The following is a 21,481-nucleotide window of genomic DNA, read 5'->3' as shown; positions in this document are numbered from 1 at the left end:
TTGGGTACAGCCGCTAGGTCAGTGGAAAGAAACATACATATTAAACCGGAGCAGAGCTGTCGAAGATCACAATCACTTTCTTCACTTTTCTGGTATTCAGGTTATCAATGGACATATATTTAAATTACTCAAACCTCCTACCTTCTGGTTGCTTGCTTGCTTTGGCATCTCCATCACTTTGCCTGTCAGTCTGTCTACAGAACTGGACCACAAGCATCCACAAAATGAAGAGAAACAGCACCACACTCACCGCTGCGATACACATGCTGTTGATTTTTTACTGAAAACTTTCTGAATGCTTTTCTTTTACACTTTTCCCCCTTTTATTATCTTCCTTCTCCAACCCTACTCCAATCCACACAATTGAGTGCTGTTTCTCAATTTTATCCTCTCATCAAGGATAGGTAAATATTATCCTGACCTTTATCTCAACGTTACTCTCAAAGCAAGAAGAATGAACCACTAACATGACCACAAGCATCCACAAAATGAAGAGAAACAGCACCACACTCACCGCTGAGATACACATGTTTTTGATTCTTTACTGAAAACTTTCTGAATGCTTTTCTTTTACACTTTTCCCCCTTCTATTATCTTCTTTCTCCAACCCTACTCCAATCCACACAATTGAGTGCTGTTTCTCAATTTTATCCTCTCATCAAGGATAGGTAAATATTATCCTGACCTTTATCTCAATGTTACTCTCAAAGCAAGAAGAATGAACCACTAATATCACGATTTGATAAATGATATTACAGGATACCAAATCCCCATTGGCTTTATAACCAACAAAGTTTGTATTTAGTCGAAAAAAGGAAGTGGACTCTGACACTAAGTTACTGTGCATGCTATTGTACAACCTTTACTGCCGAGCTCCATGCTGATATATTGCCGCAATGCATTGGATGGAAAGGCCCCATTCATTGCAAATAAAGCAGTGATTCAGCATAAGCTCAGGAATATAGTGAAATACAGTTGCCACCCTGAAAAACCAATCAAAGAAGTATAGTGTCAGGTATGGCGGAATCTTGTCTATAGCCAAACCACAATCTAAGCCTTCAGCTCTGCACAGGAATGGAGCTACTGTTAAACCAGTCTGCTTCAGCTGCCATTTTAGCCGAACTTAGATATTTGTAAAAGGATTTGCCTGTAAAGCAAAGTCATGCTGTAATAATTCATCATTAGATTCATTATATTAACATAAATCCGTCTACCGTCACATGCAAATACTTTCTTAAAGTTATTTGGCTTTAATTCTGCATTTAAAGAATTAGAAATAATATTCTATTATATACATGTAGCCTATTGAAATATAACAGCAAACGCATTTAGTAAATATAATGAAATTATAAATATGTAAAGAAATAATAAAAATAATACACAAAATCTCACTTCTGAATCCGGTTAGTGCTTTGTTTTATTGGTTTTGTCTACATGTCTACAACATCAAAATAAAAAAATTTCATAGAGAGGAAACCAGTCATATGAAAAGATTAAAAAAATAGTACCAATAGATCAAGACAGTGCAGTTATTCCAGTAGCAGAAATGTTAATATTAATGATGGACCTCCATTAACACAAGTACATCGACACATGCATAAAGTCTACATAACATAAAAAAAAAAAACGTACAAAAGTTGTTGTGATTGGTTGGAGGTTGTTTGCATATTTACTTTGCAAAGCTTGTTTTGTATTTTATGTTGTTAACCTATATACAATATTGAAGTAGCAGTGTGTAGAAGTTTGTACAGTGTATTTGCACTATGTGCACTATTCACTCTGTAGATTTAACCTTGGGTTGTTGGGGTTGTCGGGAACGTTTGACTGATATAGGAGGGTCGAAGCTTCATCTCAGTAAATGGGAGGGATGCGTCTTTGCCCTTCCAGTCTATCCACACCACACCCTAAGAGACAAGAAAAAAAAGACTCAGAAATCGGTGGATGGTTTGTGACTTAAGCCCTATTGGTGTTTCTATAATGGCTATAGTTTAATGCTCTTAACATTGTACTTTTGTTCAGGGCCGGAGTGGGACTCATTTTCAGCCCTGGAGTTTCATGCCTTAGACCGGCCCACTTATTTTTTTTTATTTTTCTATTTTTACTGGCCTTTTCAGTGCCGCCTTCGCTCTTTCTATTATCCATTTTTCATCTATTATTTTTTGCTCGCATATCTCCAACAACTGAGTTTTTTTTTGTTTGTTTGTTTCTTTTTGTTTTTTGAGCAAGGTGCCGCTGTCGTGAGTCAAAAGATAATTACGTCATCGTTGGGGATGCCAATTAACTTCAGAAATGGAAAATAAGAGACAATTGTGATTCTTTATCTTTTATTCTTTAAGAAAATAGTGTTTATTCTTGTATTCTTGTAGAAAATAAGTGTTTGTTCTTTAAGAAAATAAGAGACAGAATAAGGGACGCTCCAAATATTTGTACTGTACCATAATGTATGTCTGCCTGCAGTCAAATAGTTCTCAGAAATAATCACAATTGTTTTGCTTAACCTATTTATGTACAATTATTCTAAAAATAATTTTAATGTCATACAAAAAATGTCATCGGCCCGAGTAAATTGTACCATTATAGAATTGTGACTTCACAAGTGTAGTAAGTTAGGAGGTGAAAATACTGTGAAATTACAAATGGCATGAAATTTGAAAGCGCAACAACTGAAGGTCTATGAAACGTCAGTCAATAAAGCATTTTAAACAATGGCATTTAAAGTTTTGAACTAAAAAATCATTGCAACCATATAGCCTTTGAATGAATGAAAATGCATTTTTTCAAATAAAGAAAACTTAGAGAGTGTGGGTTGCTTCTGGTGCTTGGATTTGTAGCCTACTTCAATAATGAGGTCCAAGAATACGTTAGAAGTAAATTTTTTACTCTCTCTATTTAACAGCAGTACAATGAAAGACATCTTCCCTCAGGTAGATTGAATGTTGGGCTCATGATCAATAAGTTGTTTGCATTCGCCCAAACTGAATCAAAACGCGGACGGTGAAGGGAACTGCCGACTCGCTGTGAAGCGGGAGCCGGCAGAGGATTCTGCTTGGTCTTAAAGCCTTCCACAAACGGCTACTTCACAAATAAAACAATGATTTGCGCAAAAAGAATGATTAATTATCAATTGAGAATTTGTTATTGATATGGTCTGGTGAAAATAATAATATGGGCTGCGAGAAAATTATAAATAAAAAGAGCATCACTGATCTATATATAATATCTATTATAGATCAGTGGACAGCATCCATATTTCAACCCTAGTGGCATGACAACACCACGGCCCTCGCTGCCAAAAAAACAGACCGGCCCACCGGGAATCCTCCCGGGGCTCCCGATTAGCCAATCCGGGCCTGCTTTTGTTTGAGCTACAGAAACGCTGCTGTTTGCTGATACAGTACCTTGTTGTCTGAGTAGGAGGCATAGAGGCCATTGAGGTTTGCCTTGTAGCAATTTTTATACCACCAGCCTCCCAAGTAGGCCTTAGCACAGTGGATGCTAAGAGTGTTTGGATCTTTGTCTTTTGTGGAGAATGGACGGCGGTTGTGATATTTCATGGAATCACCTGCAAAAAGACAAAATATAGCTAGAGCGTCAGATTGTCTTTCTTAATACAAAACCAGCTTTTTTTTCATACAAAGTATTATATTTTCTCTTACCAGCAGTGCCAACGTATCCAGACAGCTCGATTTCATAGTGGTTAGCCTCTGAGCTAATGTTGAAGTTGGCATAATGAGCAAAGACTGTGTCATTTCCTGAATGCAGGTCAATCCGCAGGCTCATTGGTGTACAACTGGAGAGAGTGTGAAGGATGTCATTTCCTGTTGAGAGGGTGCAAAAATGTAATTCAAAGTCCCCGCAACTGTTAAACTGCTATTCTTTAGGTGGGAACCTGGGAAATTGAAAATATATTCAATGTATATATATTTTGGGGTTTCTAAAAAAAATAATAATACAGTGACTGTGGAAAATCTCACCCAGCCAGAATTCCCCACTCAGGGAACCAAAGCCTTTACTGTAGTCTCTCCAGCTCCTGAAGAAATCAGTAGATCCATCCATTCTCCTCTGGAATACCTGCATTTGTAAAACAACAAAATCTTACTCAAATTCAAAACCCATATACTTAGCCACATATCAGTTCAGTTCACAAAAAGGGGGGTGACAATCACTGGCGGCTCGTCGAGGGAGGCAGGGAAGGCACAGCTTCCCCATAATTTTGAGGTGAAAATGGGAGGAGGACGATTTAATGTTAATAAAATTCACAATTCATTTTAGTTCATCTCTCAGAATGTGTATTTTTTGTTTGTAATTTCACATTTGTAATACCATAACGTGAAAGCGCCGCTTTTCTATCGCGAATGTGCTGAATCTGCTGATGTAATACAACCGCTAGGTGATAGAGAAGGGTAGGGGGAGGCCGGGGGAGAGCTGAGCTCTCGTGCCTCTGTTGGTAAAAAAAATTAGCCAATCAGCATCGAGTGTTCACTTTCAGTGCTGAGGAGTGTTGAGAAAAGAACCCTCGCAAGGGAGGCTAGCCTCCTTCTGATATCAACCAATCATCACAGAGATGTAAATTAAGTGATATTAGTATGAACGTCTGCCGCTGCGCTGATAATGTACCAAGTACTTATGAGTAGCGATATTGAATATTTGATGCCAACAGATGTACCAAGCAGTCATTCAAACAGTATATATACAAATTTAGGGAAAACAGCCTAAGCTGGATATAGGCTACAGCAGTCGGCTTAATTAAATGGCGCAACAGGCAGCTCTCTTTTAACACAGACTTTTAAGAAGGTTTACGTTTTCTGACTAAAAGCAACCAAAAAGCCATTTTAAAGTGGTTAAGCAAATAATAATAATAATAATCGACAGGGATCCCAGACCAATACAATTAGTGTGCCTCCTCCATTTTAAAACCCACGAGCCACCACTGGTGACAATATAGTTGAGATAAAAATACATAAGATCAGAACAATGCAAATGCATAAAAGCAACAGTCTTTTGTCTTTCTGTGTGCAAAATACATTAAAGTGACATTGTGAATAAAATAAAGTGTAACCATATATTTTAAATTGCAACTTCATCATTACAAATGTGTACAGATATATTTAAATACATGTCATACAAGCTTCAATAGAAACATTAAAGTATATTTTAGTTTACTATAAATGGTTGTCTGTACATTTGACAGTGCACTTTAAAGGGGTCCTCTTATGCTCTTTTACAAAAAATGTGCTGTGATTGGTTAGCTGGGCCAGTGTCTGTTGTGATTGGCACCACTCGGCGGCTGGTCTGGAAACGTCATGCCCCTTACCATAGCGGCCTGCGAGCTTCAGTGTAAATATTACATCATAATCAAATCAATTTGAGCGCGATTTATGCTCAAACAGCAACATTACAGACTAACTAAAGTTGAAAAAGTGAAAAAGCATAATAGGACCCCTTTAACTATTTAAAGATTGCATATTAATAGAAATAATAATGAAATTACATATAAATGTGTAAATACACTCTTACAGTAAGTTCAGGTAATTGCATTTAATATAAATTTTAACTATAATACATTATAATAATTAACATGCAATGAAGTGTTTAAAAACATAACATTCAATTCGTACTTAAATATATTCTTTTAAATTACAGTGTTTTGTGACACACTATCATGACACAAAATATAAAATCATGATCCAAACATAAAATATGTCATGCTTCAACAACAGTTTCATGGGGAAAGCTGTGGGTGTACTATAGGTATCAAACCAGGCTTTTGTATCTTACTGTCCAGCCTCCTCCATCAGTCTCCATGTCACAGTAGACCCAGACTGGCTCTCCATCCTTCCCTTCAGGGTAAATCTCAGCCTCTCCTGACTCCTTCATCCTGTTGACCTGTACCTCTGAGCAGTCTGTGGGGTATGGGTGCGGGAGCTGGGCTACAGCGCAAGAATAAAGAAAATCAAATCTATGAAAGATAGAACACAACCAGGGGTGAAATTGAGTTAGTTATGAAACAGAACATTACACACCAGTGGTAAATTCAGCAAAGACAAAACTGATGTACTGTCCATCTCTTTCTCCCTCTATTTTCACAGTATAGTTTGAAAAGGCTGCCAGTCCAGTCAGCTCATAACGCGTCACAGATGGATTTAAAATCACCTCCTGTTAATGCGAAGCAGGGGTCAGTGAAAATTGTGGGAAGGCTGCTAAATTTGTCTCGGGTGCTATTGAGTTATTGATATAATCACCTTGACTTCCTCGCTCAGTTGGTATGTGAGCCTATAACTTTTGAAAGCCACACGAGGAGCCCTCCATGAAATCACAGCTGAGTGAAAGGTCACCTCATCAGGAGTCACAACCTGAAGTTTCACTCCTGGAAAACATACAGGCATGAAAAAAGAGGATAAAAACAAGATATGGCAGCTTCTGTAGAGAATATTGAACTAAAATGGCGAAAAGGTGTATTTTAGTAATAAATAATCAGTTTTGTTCTGTTCATCACACAATTTTGTCGTACCAACTGTGACCATATAACAAGTAAAACTAAGGATGTCAGTTGATATTACAGATTTTTGTATGTTATTAGGGCCTATATCGGCTGGTATTGACTTTTAATATTGACCATTTAGTTATTATCAGTCTCAACACTAAAATCTTTTTAAATTGCTTTTATGTTACTTCTATAGTGGTTTTGTGTCATTTAGTGTACTTGAGGTAAGTAAACAGAATTGTACAAAGTTTTCGCACCACTTCCTGTTGTGAAGGTTGTGGAGACTGGGCTACTCTGGAGCCGGTTGACTTGACTTTTGATTTTCACCATGTATAAAGAAGATCTGTGGAGTCCTCTGAGTTGATGCTCCACAGTACTGCCAGATAATGTCACTGTAATAGTCACATTAGGAGCTAAAAAGCAAAAAATAAAATAAAAATTTGAATAAGCAATGATGGTTTAGTGTAGAACTGGCCATTTAATAAGCCTGACTGCACTTACATTTTGTAGTTCCATAACTGAGTATGTAGCTGTCCACTTTAGCATGTGATGGTTTCCATACCAGCAGAGCTTTAGTGTCTGTGATGTTCACCACCTTTAGTTCAGTAGGAGAATCCGGCACTAGGATTTATAGAAATGTGAAAGAGACATCAGTAACCCCAAAACATCAGCATCAACCATAATATCAAGTGAAAAGAAACAAAAAACAATAAGCATTCTTCGCACCTGTTGTGACAAAGGCTGTGACTGGCTCGCTTTCGAGTGTCTCCAGAACTGAGCTCACAGTAATGTCATAGGTGGAGCCAGCAGAGAGCTTAGACAGGAGAACATGGGACAGCTGGGAGTCAACAGACATGGAGCCACTCTCACCTGCAGTATAAAAAGGTAAAGCATTGTAAAATCATCAAAATCATCATGTATTGTGAGGGTGCACACAGTAGCACTTAATAGTCATAGCAGAAAAGCAGGATAACTCAAAAGACATTTACAGTACCAGTTACAGTGTTGGTGTACGTGACTTTAAATTCTGCTACTATGCTTTTAGGTTTTGTCCATGATACTGAGAAGGAAGTATCTGTTATATTGCTGAACATCAAGTCAGTGGGTGGTTCAGGGCCTGGACAAAATGTCAGAAAGTCATAAAGCACAGTCAAAGAAAATCTCAAAGTTGGTGCAGTTTTAACTGAAGTCAATGACATTAAAAATATCACCACAAACGTATGTTTTAGAGTTCTGAGACATTTATATTCCTGCATAAATATGCCATATTATCCAAGTAATCAATTGGTGCATTCAGTCTTAAAATGATTTAATGGTGAATTTTGAATATCACCATTCACCAATATCTATGTTAAGTTGACAGCCAAAGAAAATCTAAGGCTGTTTTGTGCTCCTGATGTCACTGAACTTATGCCTAGTATTTATGACTAAAATAGAGTAAGTGGGTCTTGCCAACATTATTTAAACAATATTTTAAATGCACAAGGTACTGTATTCCATGCATTCATTAGAGATTTAAGCATACTTAAGTGCTGCCAGCACACCGCAGGAGAGTAAATGCTCTTCACTGGTGTTTATTGCAGTGAACCAAAGCAGGAAGTATGGGAAACCTACCTGTGGATAATGTAAGGCGGTGAATTTTGGATCGTACGCCAAGACCAGAGCCAAACAAGGAAACCGAGTACCGCGTTTGAGGTTGAAGGCCTTTGAAATGATATGACCGTGCTGTACCAGCAAGAACTTGGGAGAACTTTTTCACAGTCTTTCCTTCAGGTTTGCTACTTTGGACTTTAGTTGATGTTCTGTTTAAACTGGGCCTTTGGACATCGGTTATATTTACAGCCGCTGCTCCATCCTGAATTTTCTCAGAATCTTCATTTCCTCCTCTGATTTCCCTTCTTGATATAGTGAAGTTCTTGAACATGTCTCGATGAGCTTCCCAAGACATAATGAACCCGGTAGAAGTGATATTATGAACCTCAACTGATCCAATGACTGATAATCTGCTGATAGTTTTGTTAAAATGCTTTGTACGAGTTTTGGATTCAAAACTTGTCCCATTTACATGCTTATCAGACGACTTCTCTGCTTGGAGAGTTGTTGTTACATTGCTGTGCAATAGCTTCTTTTCTTTTCCAGTAGATGTAATATTAATAGTCTTGCTTTCTTTTGCTTGATCACCTACAGTTCTAATAGTGACCTTTGTCTTGGACACAGTTGAATTAGATGAGTCTTTGGTGCCTTTAAACACATTCTCTAAAACTTTGGAGGTTCCATTAACCTTCTTTCCAGATCTCTGAGTTGCGTTCTGATAGACAGGCTCATCTTTAAGATTATTTTTCTTAGTCAGTTCAGTTTGTGATTGTTTGTCTAAATCTAGTTTTATGATTGTTGTTTTGCCTTTTTTTGCTTGCTCTTGATGTCTTCTACCTTCATGGTTTAGCAGAACTTGACCAATAGTCTTAATAACCTTGTCTCTCTTTGTGGTATTGGACTGGGCTTTACCTGGAGACACGGTTGGACTTGGCTTCACTGTTGGCTTGGCTGTGGTGTTTGTCTTTGGGTCATTTGTGTCTGTCTTTTTCACGAATATGGTCTTGTCTGGTTTTGTCTTCACATGTTTTGTATCAGGCTTGGCAGTGGGGATCTTCATAGCCACTGTTTCAACTGTTACTGTGATCTTCTTGTCAACAGCTGGGGAAATAATTTAGAGAGAGACTTAAATACATTCTTACTTGAATAGTTCAGCCCAAAATGAAACACAACATGAAATATTTAGCAAAATGTTCCTGCTGCTCTTTTACTCACAATGAAAATGGTTTGGGAACATGGTCTGTTAATGGTGCAGTAAGCGGTTTCTGAGAAACACTGTCCATATTTGAAACTGACACCCAAACACATCCAACACACCCTCGCCTTCATAGCTCTGTCCCCAAATTCACAAACATGCTGTCCAACACTAACAGTTGGTAACAGAAAGCTTGCACAAGTATGGATTAATCAGTCCTATTACTATAGCTAATATTACAACAGCGTATCTTGGTTCGGTGAAACATCACAAAACCAAAGTTACTCAGGTGTTTGAGTAACTTCATGCTCACGTCTCTTCAGCACTGGAAAGATTTTCCAATATTAACTTATTGTAACCCTTCTTTTTCCAGGTATATTTCTCTGACCAGAGTGCTGCGGTGCTCAGTCTGATCAGTAAAATCCACTTTGTTTTTCCCCTATTTACAGCCAGGACACAATTTTTTTTTCAACACACACAGAACAGACTGCTAGCAAATATTCACAAAATTGTTGATTTGAATTTTCAACAGTGTTTCTCAGAAATCGCTTACTGCTCACCATTTACCTTTAAGCTCTAAAATTATAAAAAGCACCATTAAAGTAGATCATCTTACATTCAATTTTCCATCTGTTTCTCAAAATAAGGCTTAAAAAGACTAGGAATAGTATATAGGTCATATGGACTAATTTTATGATACTTTTATCATGCTTTTACAATCTTTGGAGTTCGACAGCCCCTCGTCACAATTCACTTTCATTGTATGGAAAACAGCAGCATGGACATTCTGATAAAATTCTCCTTTTATGCTCTATGAAAGAAAATCATATTGGAACAACATTTACATGAGTAAATTATGATTATCAGATTTTCATTTTGTAGTGAACCATTCCAATTAACATTAAAGTTTAACAGTCTTGTACTATCATATGCCTTACTTACCCTTACTGCAGTCTAGGCCTGTATATCCAGTCTGACACACACACTTTCCCTTCACACACTTCCCTTTTTTGTTGCACTTAGAGGGGCAGGTTTTGACACTGCAGTCTGGGCCACTAAAACTCTGGAAACAAACACACTTTCCATCTTCACACTTGCCCTGGCCACTACAGTTCTTAGGGCATTGCTCTCCTGAACACTGAACACCTGAAGATAGATGATACAGTGTGTGAATTATAACCTGTTGAACAGTTTCATACACATTTTTGATTGCTAATGCTTGTTTTACCATTTACCAGTGCCATTGTTATGGTTAACTAAAGATGTTAAGATCTTTATTAGTGCATAACTTTACTTACACATTTTTTTAATTGCTGCCATCTCCTTCTCAAGAAACTCAACTCTGTCTCTCAGTGTGGCCATCTCAGTTTCACAGCTTCCTGTGCAAGCTCCTTGAACCAAGTTGATGTGATGAGTCATTACCAGAGGAGATCCAGGATTTAAACTGAGCTCCGTTTCTCGTACTTTGCTTACGTTACCTGAGTCTGTCTGAGACTCCTGAGGAATGCAACCCTTAGTGATGACTACTTTAACTGGTAAACTCTCTGCAGGTTTGTCTTTAGTTGGATTCTGGACTCTATCGACCACAGGCTTTGTGGTAGATGCAACAGTCTGATTGACATGGCTAATTTCTGAGGAAGTAGATTTAGTTTTAGTTTTAGTTTTGGTGTTTAATGATGTGGTTACTGGTTTTGACCCATTAACATTAATCGTTTGGGGTGTTGACTTGACAGTAGAATTTTTTGTCCTGCTAAGAGTACTTTCAACATCTGGCTTTGTGGTGGATGTGAGAGTGTGATTGACACTGCTAATTTTTGAAGAAGTAGACTGAGTTTGGTTTATCGTTTTGGTGATTAATGATGTAGTTAATGTCTTCAGCGGATTAACATTAATATTTTTGGATATTGATTTTACAGTAGAATTTTTCTTCTTGCTAATTGTGCTTTCATCCACATCAAGCTTTGAGGTAGATGGGAGAGTCTGATTGATACTACTAGTTTCTGAGGAAGTCGGATGAGTCTGGTTTTTCATTTTGGTATTCACTAATGTAGTTAGCTTGGGAATATTATGACTAATAGTTTGAGTCGTTAACTTGGAAGTAGAATTGTTCTTCTCGCTAATTGTGCCTTGAAGAGAAGGCCCAGGTTTCTGGACATCTACAACAGGCTTTGGTGTGGATAAGAGAGTCTGACCAACGTGACTAGATTTTGATGAAACAGAATTAGTTTGGTTTATCACTTTGGTGTTTACTGACTTTGAAGCATTAACATGAATAATGTGGCTTACTGACTCGGTACTAGTATTTTTCTTCACGCCAGTTGTTGCTGGAAGAGAAGACACAGGTTTCTGGACAACATCTACAGCAGGCTTCAAGGAGGATAGAAGAGTCTGATCAGTGGTACTATTTTTTGAGGAAGTAGATTGAGTTTGGTCTTTCATTTTGGTCTTTTGTAATGTAGTTACTGGTTTCTCAGCATTAACATTAACACTATTGACTGTTGACTTGGTAGTATAATTTTTCTTCTCACTAACTGTGATTTGTTCACTTTCAGGTTTCTGGATGATTTCCACATCAGGCTTTGTAGATGATGGGAGAGTCTGATTCACTCTACTAGTTGTTGAGGAAGTAGATTGAGTTTGTTCTTTCATTTTGCTCTTTAATAATGTAGTTACTGGTTTCTCAGCATTAACACTATTGACTGTTGACTTGGTAGTAGAATTTTTCTTCTCACTAACTGCGTTTTGTACACTTTGCACGGGCTTCTGGATGGTGTCCACATCAGGCTTTGTAGATGATGAGAGAGTCTGATTCACTCTACTAGTTTTTGAGGAAATTTGGTCTTTCATTTTGGTCTTTAATAATGTAGTCGCAACTTTAATAGTTTGGGATGTTGACTTAACAGTGGAATTTTTCTTCTCACTAAGTGGGTCCTGAAGAGAAGGCACATGTTTCTGGACGATGTCTTGACGCTGATTGACATTGCTAATTTTTGAGGAAGTAGATTGGGTCTGGTTTTTCGTTTTGGTGTTTAATAATGTAGCCACTTTCTTTGACACATTAACATTAATAGTTTGGACCGTTGACTTCACAGTAGAATTTTTCTTCTTGCTAAGTATGATTTCCTCAGCAACCAGCTTTGTAGTGGATGGAAGAGTCTGATTGACGCTGCTCATTTTTGAGGAAGTGGGATGAGTCTGGTTTTTCAGCTTGGTATTTAATGCTGTAGTTCCTAACTTTGGAAGATTAAGACTACCGGTGTTGGCTGTTGTTCTGGCAGTAGAATTGTTCTTTTCATTAAGTTTGCCTGGAAGAGCAGGCCCAGGACTTTGGTTTTTCGTTTTGGTGTTTGATAATGTGGTTACTGGTTTCTGAACATTTAGATTAATGGCATTCCCTTTTGATTTAGTAGTAGAATTTTTCTTCTCACTAAGTGTGTTTTGAAGAGTAGGCACAGGTTTCTGGACACCATCCACAACAGGCTTCGGTGTGGAAGGAAGAGTCTGATTGGTGCTTTTTGAAGAAGCAGCATGGGTCTGGATTTTCACTTTGGTGGTTAATGTTGTGCTTACTAGCTTGGGAATATTGTGGCTAATAATGTGTTCCTTAGATTTGGTGGTGCCATTTTTATTCTCGCTAAGTGTGCCTTGAAGAGAAAGCACAGGATTTAGCATGAGGAGAAAAACTATTGAGATTAACATTTTATGCTGGATTAAGGTGTCAAGTCTTTCATACAAATAAATGGGTTGAACTGATTATATAAAGCCTAAAATGCAATTTTTTTATATTTATTTTCCTCAACTATCTTACAGGTATTTTTGATATAATGGATGTGTTCCCTGAAAAAGAGAATAGCTGAGTTAGTTTGCCTTTGCATGCAGTTTTATTCACACCTTCATTGATTCATTCATTGCTCAAATTTGTGTAAATAAAATACATGCCTTTCAAATATATGTCAGGCTAAGATGAGCCGGGCTGGTGGAGCTCAAGACCACATTTTTGGAAAAAGCTCTCAAACTTCTATCAGCGGAGGGACTGTACCGCAGCAACAGAGCCGTACTGTCCTCCTCTCACAGGAACTGTATGTCTTTGACTCAGCTCTTATGTAATCTTTACTTAGGCCAACTGAAAACTGCCAGGGCCAGTTTCCAGTTTAAAAAAATACTCCAGTCTATTTAAGCGTTCACCACAGAAGCATCCAAAAAATTATTTAATAATTGGAGATGAAGTAAAACTTACACAAAGGCTTCTGTTTATATAAATTATTAATAGCATGCATAAATATGAATAAATACACACATTGATCCTTACAATTTTATATTTTTATTATTTTATTCTTATCTAACATCTACAATTCTTAACATCCACAGACCTTGAACTGACCGTTATTTTACAATACAAAACATCCAGCCCACTAAAAATAAATGCAATTCTTACTGCCAATTATTGATTGTGGCAGTGAACACAATGATTATAATAATGTGTAATAGAATGTGTCTTACCTGTGTTTGGAGCTGCTTCTGTCCTGCTCAGTTTTGTATGAAGCTCCTTCTAGCAGCTTTGAGAACCTCCTGTGACTGATTGAGATTAATGGAGAAAGAGAGACAGTGAACAGGAGCTCCACTAGCCAAAGGACCCGGGGCAATCAAATCTCCTACTTAAAGTTTTTCCATACTCCGCCTCCTTGCCAATTTACATTGAGCATATTTCCTGCTCCTGAATGGCTTTATGGGCGTTTTCTCCTGGTAAGAAATTATTTAACAGACTTGCAGTCAGAGTTTATTAATCTATCTGCGATTAGCAGTCTCTCACCTTTCTGTTTATCAGTTATTGCTTGAGATGAATGCTGTTCTCTAGAATTATGCCTGTTTTTACCAATATAATGGCAAATGTCAAACATAAAAAAATGTATAATGTGGCATCTGTTTTTACATGTTACAACCACCATGCTGATTAAAGGGACAGTTTAACCAAACATCCTGCTGTAATCAGAGGCGGACAGTAGTGAAGTATTTTTACTTTACTCAAGTAAATTTAAAAAGTATCTGTAGTTTATCAGTGTTTTTCTTTGGAAAACTTTACTTCACTACATTCCAAAGCATAATGTCATACTTGTTACTGCACTTCATTTCATAAATAAAAGTTGTTGTTTGTTTAATATTTAAGAACATAAAAAATTTAGTACTTTCTTGTACTCAAGTAAATCTTTGAATTACTTTTACTTGAGTAAAAGTAAGAAAGTAATATATTTCTAATGTAATTAAGTATTAAATTATATTTAATATGAAACGTAGTGCAGTAAAAAGTACAATATTATGCTTTGGAATGTTGTGAAGTATAGTTTTCTAAAGAAAAACACTCTAAAGAAAAGGACTTTTACAGCAGAGTAAAAATACTTCACTACTGTCCGCCTCTGGCTGTAATCAGGTTTCAGGTTTGTAATAATTGTAGCATCAAACTATAATGTTTTAAATAGCAGGATTTACACTTTAATCACTTTTAACACAAATGCACCATTTAATCTGATTTTCCCTTTATTTGATCAAAATTATGACATTAGATTATACTTCACCTGCCCTCAGACCATAATTTACTACTTCATACAGATTAAAATATATGCAACATATAAGAAAATCAAAAATATAAATATATCTTTAATAAACATTACTAACATTTTATAATATTTTTGTGTCACTTGTTTTTGTAAATGTATAATATTTATAAAACATATATGTGACCCTGGACCACGAAACCAGTCTTAAGTAGCATTCATAGCAATAGCCAAAAATACATTGTATGGGTCAAAATTATCGATTTTTCTTTTATGCCAAAAATCATTAGGATATTAAGTAAAGATCATGTTCCATGAAGATATTTTGTAAATTTCCTACCGTAAATATATTAAAACTAGTTGAGTAATATGCATGGCTAAGAACTTCATTTGGACAACTTTAAAGGCGATTTTCTCAATATTTAGATTTTTTTGCACCCTCAGATTCCAGATATTCAAATAGTTGTATCTCGGCCAAATATTGCCCTATCCTAACAAACCATACATAAATGGAAAGCTTATTTATTCAGCTTTCAGATGTTGTATACATCTCAAAAATTGGTTTTGTGGTCCAGGGTCACATTTGATAAAAACTGTGAATATAAAGTCAGCTCTTTTCATATTGCCACTGCAATGGGTTCATTAACATCACACAGGTTTTTATTTATTTATTTATTTTTTGTTTTTTTGTTAAGTAATTTCCCTCAATTTAAGCAGATACTATTAGTAAGGATTTTGTTTTACCTGGCAGTGTTGTACTCGTATTACATGATAAGCAAAGAAAACACATTTTGTGAGAAATGAACGCAAAGGCTACACCCCAAAATAGTTGAAAACCTCTGTCACATGTTGGACAGATGTATCTAAATGAACTCCATACACAATTCTTTTGACCTTTTCCACAAATATCTGGCTTGTACTTTTCCTTTCTAGCACCTGATGAGAGTTTGAGTGTGAAAATCCTCTAGTGGAGCACAGAGAGTGTTTGTCGTGTCAGCTGATGGGAAATGATGGGTGGCCACTGCTCACTAGCGCCCCCGCTTGTATGATATTTATATCACGCTAAAGCAGGCCTACATCAGAGACCACCGTTCTGTTACTGACCTGACCTTACCCTCTTAGTCAAAGCAGTGCCAAGCCTTGAGCTGTATACACACCTAACAAAACAACCATCTACTGACAAGCATTTCTGGGAATTCATGAGCCAAAAAAATCACATTATACAGTATATTGTTCATTTGTTTCTTTGGAAAACTTTCTATCTACCACTATCTAAACAAAACACTTTAATCCAGTTATATTTGCATTTGCTTGTAATTTATATACAACGTTTGCTGTTTATGAGAAATGGCTTCTTTACATAACTAAATACCTGTGTTGACTAATCCATTTAAATGCACACAAATTATTTAAAAAAATCTCAGTATTGTCCACAAATAACACAGATGCTTTGATGCTATTAACAGTGCAAATATTTACTCTCAAGTCAGTAATTAGTAATTTTGGAACAAGCTCCATGGTTCAAGCAGTTCAAGGCTGGTTGTCCATCTGCTTTGTTCCAAAAACAGCTTGACCATCTTAAGCTGGTATAACCAGGTTGTTGTTGATTTGTTACTTGTCCAAGATGGTCTACCAGCTAATGACCAGCTTGCACCAAATAGAAACCAGCTACCATGTTCTAAAAACCAGCGTGACCACCTACTTTTTTTGTTTGTTTTTTGACCCAATGATGGTCCACCTGCTAATGACCAGCTAGAAACCAGGTATTATGTTCCAAAAACCAGCATGACCACCTTTACCTTTATTTTTTTGACCCAATGTTGGTCTCCCTGCTAATGAACAGCTAGAAACCAGCTGCAATGTCCCAAAAACCAGGTTGACCACCTTCAACTGTTTTTGTTTCTTTGGTCTATGATGATCTACCAGCTAATGACCAGCTTAAACCAGCTAGAAACTAGCACTATGTTCCAAAATCCAGCTTGATAACCTGAAAATGACATGACCAGCTGGTAGCTGGTTTGTTACTGTTCTAAATTTGTTGGCCTCTTAGACCAGCTAGAATCTAGCTAGCTACCAAGTTCTAAAAACCAGCTTGACCAACTTTTCCTGAGAGTAGTTATGTCATGAAATGTCTGAGAAGTACGTAATTGTCAGCACTGGTCGGCATTTGTCACTGCAGTGTGAATTAGCATTTAATATGGTAAGATCAGGTTGTTGCTGGTTTGTTGCTAGTCAAAAATGGTCTACTTGCTTGCACAAGCTAATATACAGCTAGAAACCTACCACCGTAAGTTGGATTTCCAGCATGGACTTGAAAATCAGACCTTGTTGACTGATTTGATTTGAGTTCTTTAATATATTTTGGGCTGCACCAACATGAAACCTGGCAAGGTCTTGCTGGAAACATTCAAAAATTCAAGATATGCATAACAAGTAAATAAAGGTGATGTTAAGTGATGCAGAAGCATTTACCTAAATACAGCATTTGACCTTTTCCCAAATGAAAATATGTGCATTTCTGAGTCTGCATATTTGTTCAGGCTTTACTGATTCAAATGTAACGAGAAGTTTAATGGTGACCGCGCAAACAAGGTGAGCATTGACTTGAGCCCGACTGAAGTGATGGCCAATCCTACCGTGTTGCTTATGTTGGACAGACTCTCTGAGATTAGAATAATATGAGAGCATAAAGCCTGGGTTTGTTCCTCTCCACCTCTACTTTAAGCGCTCGCACCTCTTTATGTCCTCCCTCCTCCAAAAGATTCGAACAAGCATAATAAACAAGAGTTTAGCATGCCAAGCACTAATAAACATAACACAGACAAACGCATCTTCTTGACTTTCACTGGAGATTGTATTAGACTTCTATTGAAATTATTATTTTTGTTACATTGATTGTGATGTTATGATTGCAAGACAAAGTGTAAGCACATAAAAGTCCATTAGTGTGAATCCCATTTGAATTTGAGATAAAATCAGTCAGAACATCATTAACACCACATGCACTTAGGATTGCATCATATTTGAATGTTTATTAATTAAAATACCATTTACTATGTATCTTTAACTGCACTTGTCATACTAAGATCAATAGGCAAGTCAGATGTTAGTTCAGTAACAAAATTCAACAAGAGATTTGTTATACTGATGAATTCTTTAGTGTTATGGCCAGTTTATTAAAGGGGTCATATGATGCGATTTAAATTTTTCCTTTCTCTTTGGAGTGTTACAAGCTCTTGGTGCATAAAGAAGATCTGTAAAGTTGCAAAGACTAAAGTCTCAAATCCAAAGAGATATTCTTTATAAAAGTTAAGAGTCAGCCACGCCTACCTAAAACAGCTCGTTCTAACACGCCCCCACATGTCTACGTCACGATGTGGGAAGATTTGCATAACGCCGCCCAAATGTTCAGGCAAAGAAAGAAGGTTTAACTTTTATTCTCGCTGTAGTATTGTTGTTGCCGCCGCACATCTTCACGCAAAGAAAGAAGGCGTGACTTTTATTCTCGCTGTAGTATTGTTGTTGCCGCCGCCGCCATGTCTGAAGGCACTGTGTGCTTCGTTGTGAAAGCGAAACTACTTTGTTTGGCCTTCCAAAAGAGGACGATATCTGCTTATCATGCCTAGAGCTGATACGTGCTGGTCGCTGAGGAAATGCTTCAACTTCGCGCTGTCGATTGCCGGATCGGCTTTCACCGTGGACGAAGCGGAGTCCAGCCCGGGGTCGTCACATGTGGTTGCCGCAGGCATCACAATATGGTAAGGGACGTAACATTTCCATCACACGCTTGAGGAATTCGGCCAATCACAACGCACTGGTTAGCTGGCCAATCAGAGCACACCTCGCTTTTTCAGACCGATGAGCTTTGTAAAAATCGACGCGTTTCAGAAAGGCGGGGCATAGAGGAGAAACAATAATGTACAGTATGTGGAAAATAATGTGTTTTTTGAACCTTAAACCGCATAAACATTACACCAAATACACAAAATAATGTTCTTTTTAGCAGCATCATATGACCCCTTTAAAATATCCGGCTCTTAAGAGTCATTAATTCAGAAATTGGAAACTATTGGGGCTTATGTAAAAAAGTATGTTCTATACTATGAATGTGTGTACTTTGACTACTAAATCTGTCATGTTGCCATTTTCATGTGGTCTACGGTGTAAGCTGCATCATGGCAAATGAATTCATACATACGTATTATTTTGTGGTATCCTGTAATTTTACGTAATCAACATTCAATTTAGACTTCAAATTTGTAAGTTGGATAAAATAGGACTTATTTTGGGGTGGTGCTATATGTTTACATTTATAGTGAATCATTTAGCAGATGACTTTATCCATTTAAGCAGATTGAATAAACCAAGGGAGTAACACAATTTTATTTTATCAAATACCTTTAGCATTTGCTCTTTAGATTAAAGAAACAAATGTGTTTGCATTTGCCTGATAATTATGCAAATGTAATTGGACAGTCCAAATCTTTGTTTATTGATTCTAGAGTCTTAATTAAGGGGTTCAATTTTCATCTTATCTCAGTCAGTCTATCACAACCCTCATTTCTCCATCCCTAGCTATCTTGGCACAGTGTTATCTGCTTATTTTGGTGCCTTCTGAGTGAAGGGTCTGATTTTTCGCACTGAGTGGGCGATACTACCCACGGTTCACTTTTTAGTCGCTCCATATGGATTCGGTGACGCGCTGCCCTTTCAGCTTCCTCTTCAGTGGAGTGTGCACGCTGTACACGTATTCGCCCCCGCCTGCCGCTTTCTGCAGATGTTGCCGAGTTTACTGTGAGCACAGAAGCCTCTCTCACACTCCCAACTGCCAAGTGAAATGAGTCTTCAAAAAAAATAAATACACCTATGCTGGGAAGCTGAATCACTCCACTGTAACAAACCAAGTCTTAAAGACTGGAGTGGCATGAAACTCAGTGAGAGGATGTGAAAGAGGCCTCAAAAGTGTGTGTTTTTGTAATTGATGTGTGTTGATTTATCTGTGTGTTCACTATTATTCTGGTGAGCTGTCTCTAATACTCAAAAGGAAAAAAAAGATTTAGCTTTGACAGTTATGGTTGTTATTGTGATCATTTCATAGATACTGACTCTAAAATGTTTTATAAGCACATATCTTTTAAGACAGACTAAAGGTTCTCATAATCGGTAGCATAAAAAGAAAAGCAAGTTTACAAATCAGGATAAATGTAGATTCCTTTTCTGCTGCAGTGAGATGTTGAGATGAGATGTTGAGTGAGATGTTGATTAAATTCCCCCAAATTGCAGTTCAGACTACATGTTGCATCCATTAACTTGGTACTCTTTCACAAAATCTTTCAGTTCCTTGCAGAAACTCTTGTTGACTGATGCTCTGCATGTTGAAGGCGACAGTTTCTACTCAACCCATGTTTTGGAATCCAACAGGTACTGCATGCTGAAAGAGAAAGAGTTCATGTCTATTAGCTTCAGGTCATCTATTGTCAAATATTATCATCATACTATTTTAATATATTTTATAATGTAATTTCTTTCTGTCATGGGAATGATGAATTTTCAGCAGTCATTACTCTACAGTCACATGATAACCTTCTGAAATCATTCTAATATGCTGACTTGGTGCTCAAGAAGCATTTCTTGTTGAAAACATATCAATTTTGAAAACATTTGTGCTACTTAAAGTCCCCCTGTAGTGAAAATCAATTTTTTTATGTTGTTAATTTGTCTATGTGGTGCTTTTAATATGCTTTTAGACAAACCATGTGCCAATCTATCAATCAGCACCATTGCTGAGTATTTTCTCCTTAAAACTTTAGTTTCCCAATGGCAGTCCCAGAAATGCAGTTTGAAACAGCCCTCGGTTTGCTACGTCACAATCCAATAACCAATCACATCAAGGGATCGATTCCTATCACTAGCATGCAAAATATACTAATACCAGCACAAAACCAAAAATAAATTAGAGCAAAAAACCCATGAAGCTGTGGTTTAATGTGAATTTCGAACCGCTAACTTGCATTATAACCCGTAGCAACAGTGTAAAAGTAGCCCGGAGTCAGACCCACCTCTCCCGCATCGGCGTCTGCACTTAACACGCGTATGCTCACCATTGCTGAGTATTTTCTCCTTAAAATTGTAGTTTCCCAATGGCAGTCCCAGAAATATGGTTTGAAACAGCCCTTGGTTTGCTACGTCACAATCCAATAACCAATCACATCAAGGGATCGATTCCTATCACTAGCATGCAAAATATACTAATACCAGCACAAAACCAAAAATAAATTAGAGCAAAAAACCCATGAAGCTGTGGTTTAATGTGAATTTCGAACCGCTAACTTGCATTATAACCCGTAGCAACAGTGTAAAAGTAGCCCGGAGTCAGACCCACCTCTCCCGCATCGGCGTCTGCACTTAACACGCGTATGCTCGCAGGCGCGAATTAAGAATCACAAACGGCTGCATTCAAGTCTTCAAGGACTTTTAGGACACAACATCATCAAGTAACTTTAACGAATGTTACCGTATTCACTGTAGTTGTCCGCTAGTAAAAACATAGTTTTATCAGTCATTATCCTTGTATGCCATTGTTTTGCGTTTACTACAGTTCAGTGGATCAGGAGGCGCTGGCTGGTGTGACTGAGTGGAGGTGGGACTAATTTGCATATT

At 37.4% G+C, this 21,481-nt stretch overlaps 1 protein-coding gene across 1 annotated transcript in view; it reads right to left on the bottom strand.

The window, feature by feature from the left end:
- Positions 1-1,405: 1,405 nt before the first annotated feature.
- LOC107685594 (tenascin-like) overlaps positions 1,406-21,481 on the bottom strand; it is a 26,503-nt gene continuing 6,427 nt past the window's right edge. The window contains exons 3-18 of the mRNA XM_016482240.1: positions 13,773-13,847; positions 13,081-13,109; positions 10,571-12,916; positions 10,215-10,418; positions 8,099-9,178; positions 7,479-7,601; positions 7,211-7,354; positions 6,986-7,105; positions 6,742-6,897; positions 6,243-6,367; positions 6,024-6,156; positions 5,779-5,930; positions 3,975-4,071; positions 3,657-3,818; positions 3,399-3,562; positions 1,406-1,904 (exon numbers count right to left, since the gene is read on the bottom strand). Coding sequence (XP_016337726.1) covers positions 1,788-1,904; positions 3,399-3,562; positions 3,657-3,818; positions 3,975-4,071; positions 5,779-5,930; positions 6,024-6,156; positions 6,243-6,367; positions 6,742-6,897; positions 6,986-7,105; positions 7,211-7,354; positions 7,479-7,601; positions 8,099-9,178; positions 10,215-10,418; positions 10,571-12,916; positions 13,081-13,109; positions 13,773-13,847 — 5,227 coding nt within the window. The 3' untranslated portion in view covers positions 1,406-1,787. The remainder of the gene's footprint in view (positions 1,905-3,398; positions 3,563-3,656; positions 3,819-3,974; positions 4,072-5,778; positions 5,931-6,023; positions 6,157-6,242; positions 6,368-6,741; positions 6,898-6,985; positions 7,106-7,210; positions 7,355-7,478; positions 7,602-8,098; positions 9,179-10,214; positions 10,419-10,570; positions 12,917-13,080; positions 13,110-13,772; positions 13,848-21,481) is intronic.

Source organism: Sinocyclocheilus anshuiensis, unplaced genomic scaffold (assembly GCF_001515605.1).
Source record: "Sinocyclocheilus anshuiensis isolate Anshui unplaced genomic scaffold, SAMN03320099.WGS_v1.1 scaffold185, whole genome shotgun sequence".
Classification (NCBI taxonomy): Eukaryota; Metazoa; Chordata; class Actinopteri; order Cypriniformes; family Cyprinidae; genus Sinocyclocheilus; species Sinocyclocheilus anshuiensis.
The sequence above is the reverse complement of the archived record's forward strand: the minus strand, read 5'-3'. Positions and strand labels throughout refer to the sequence as shown.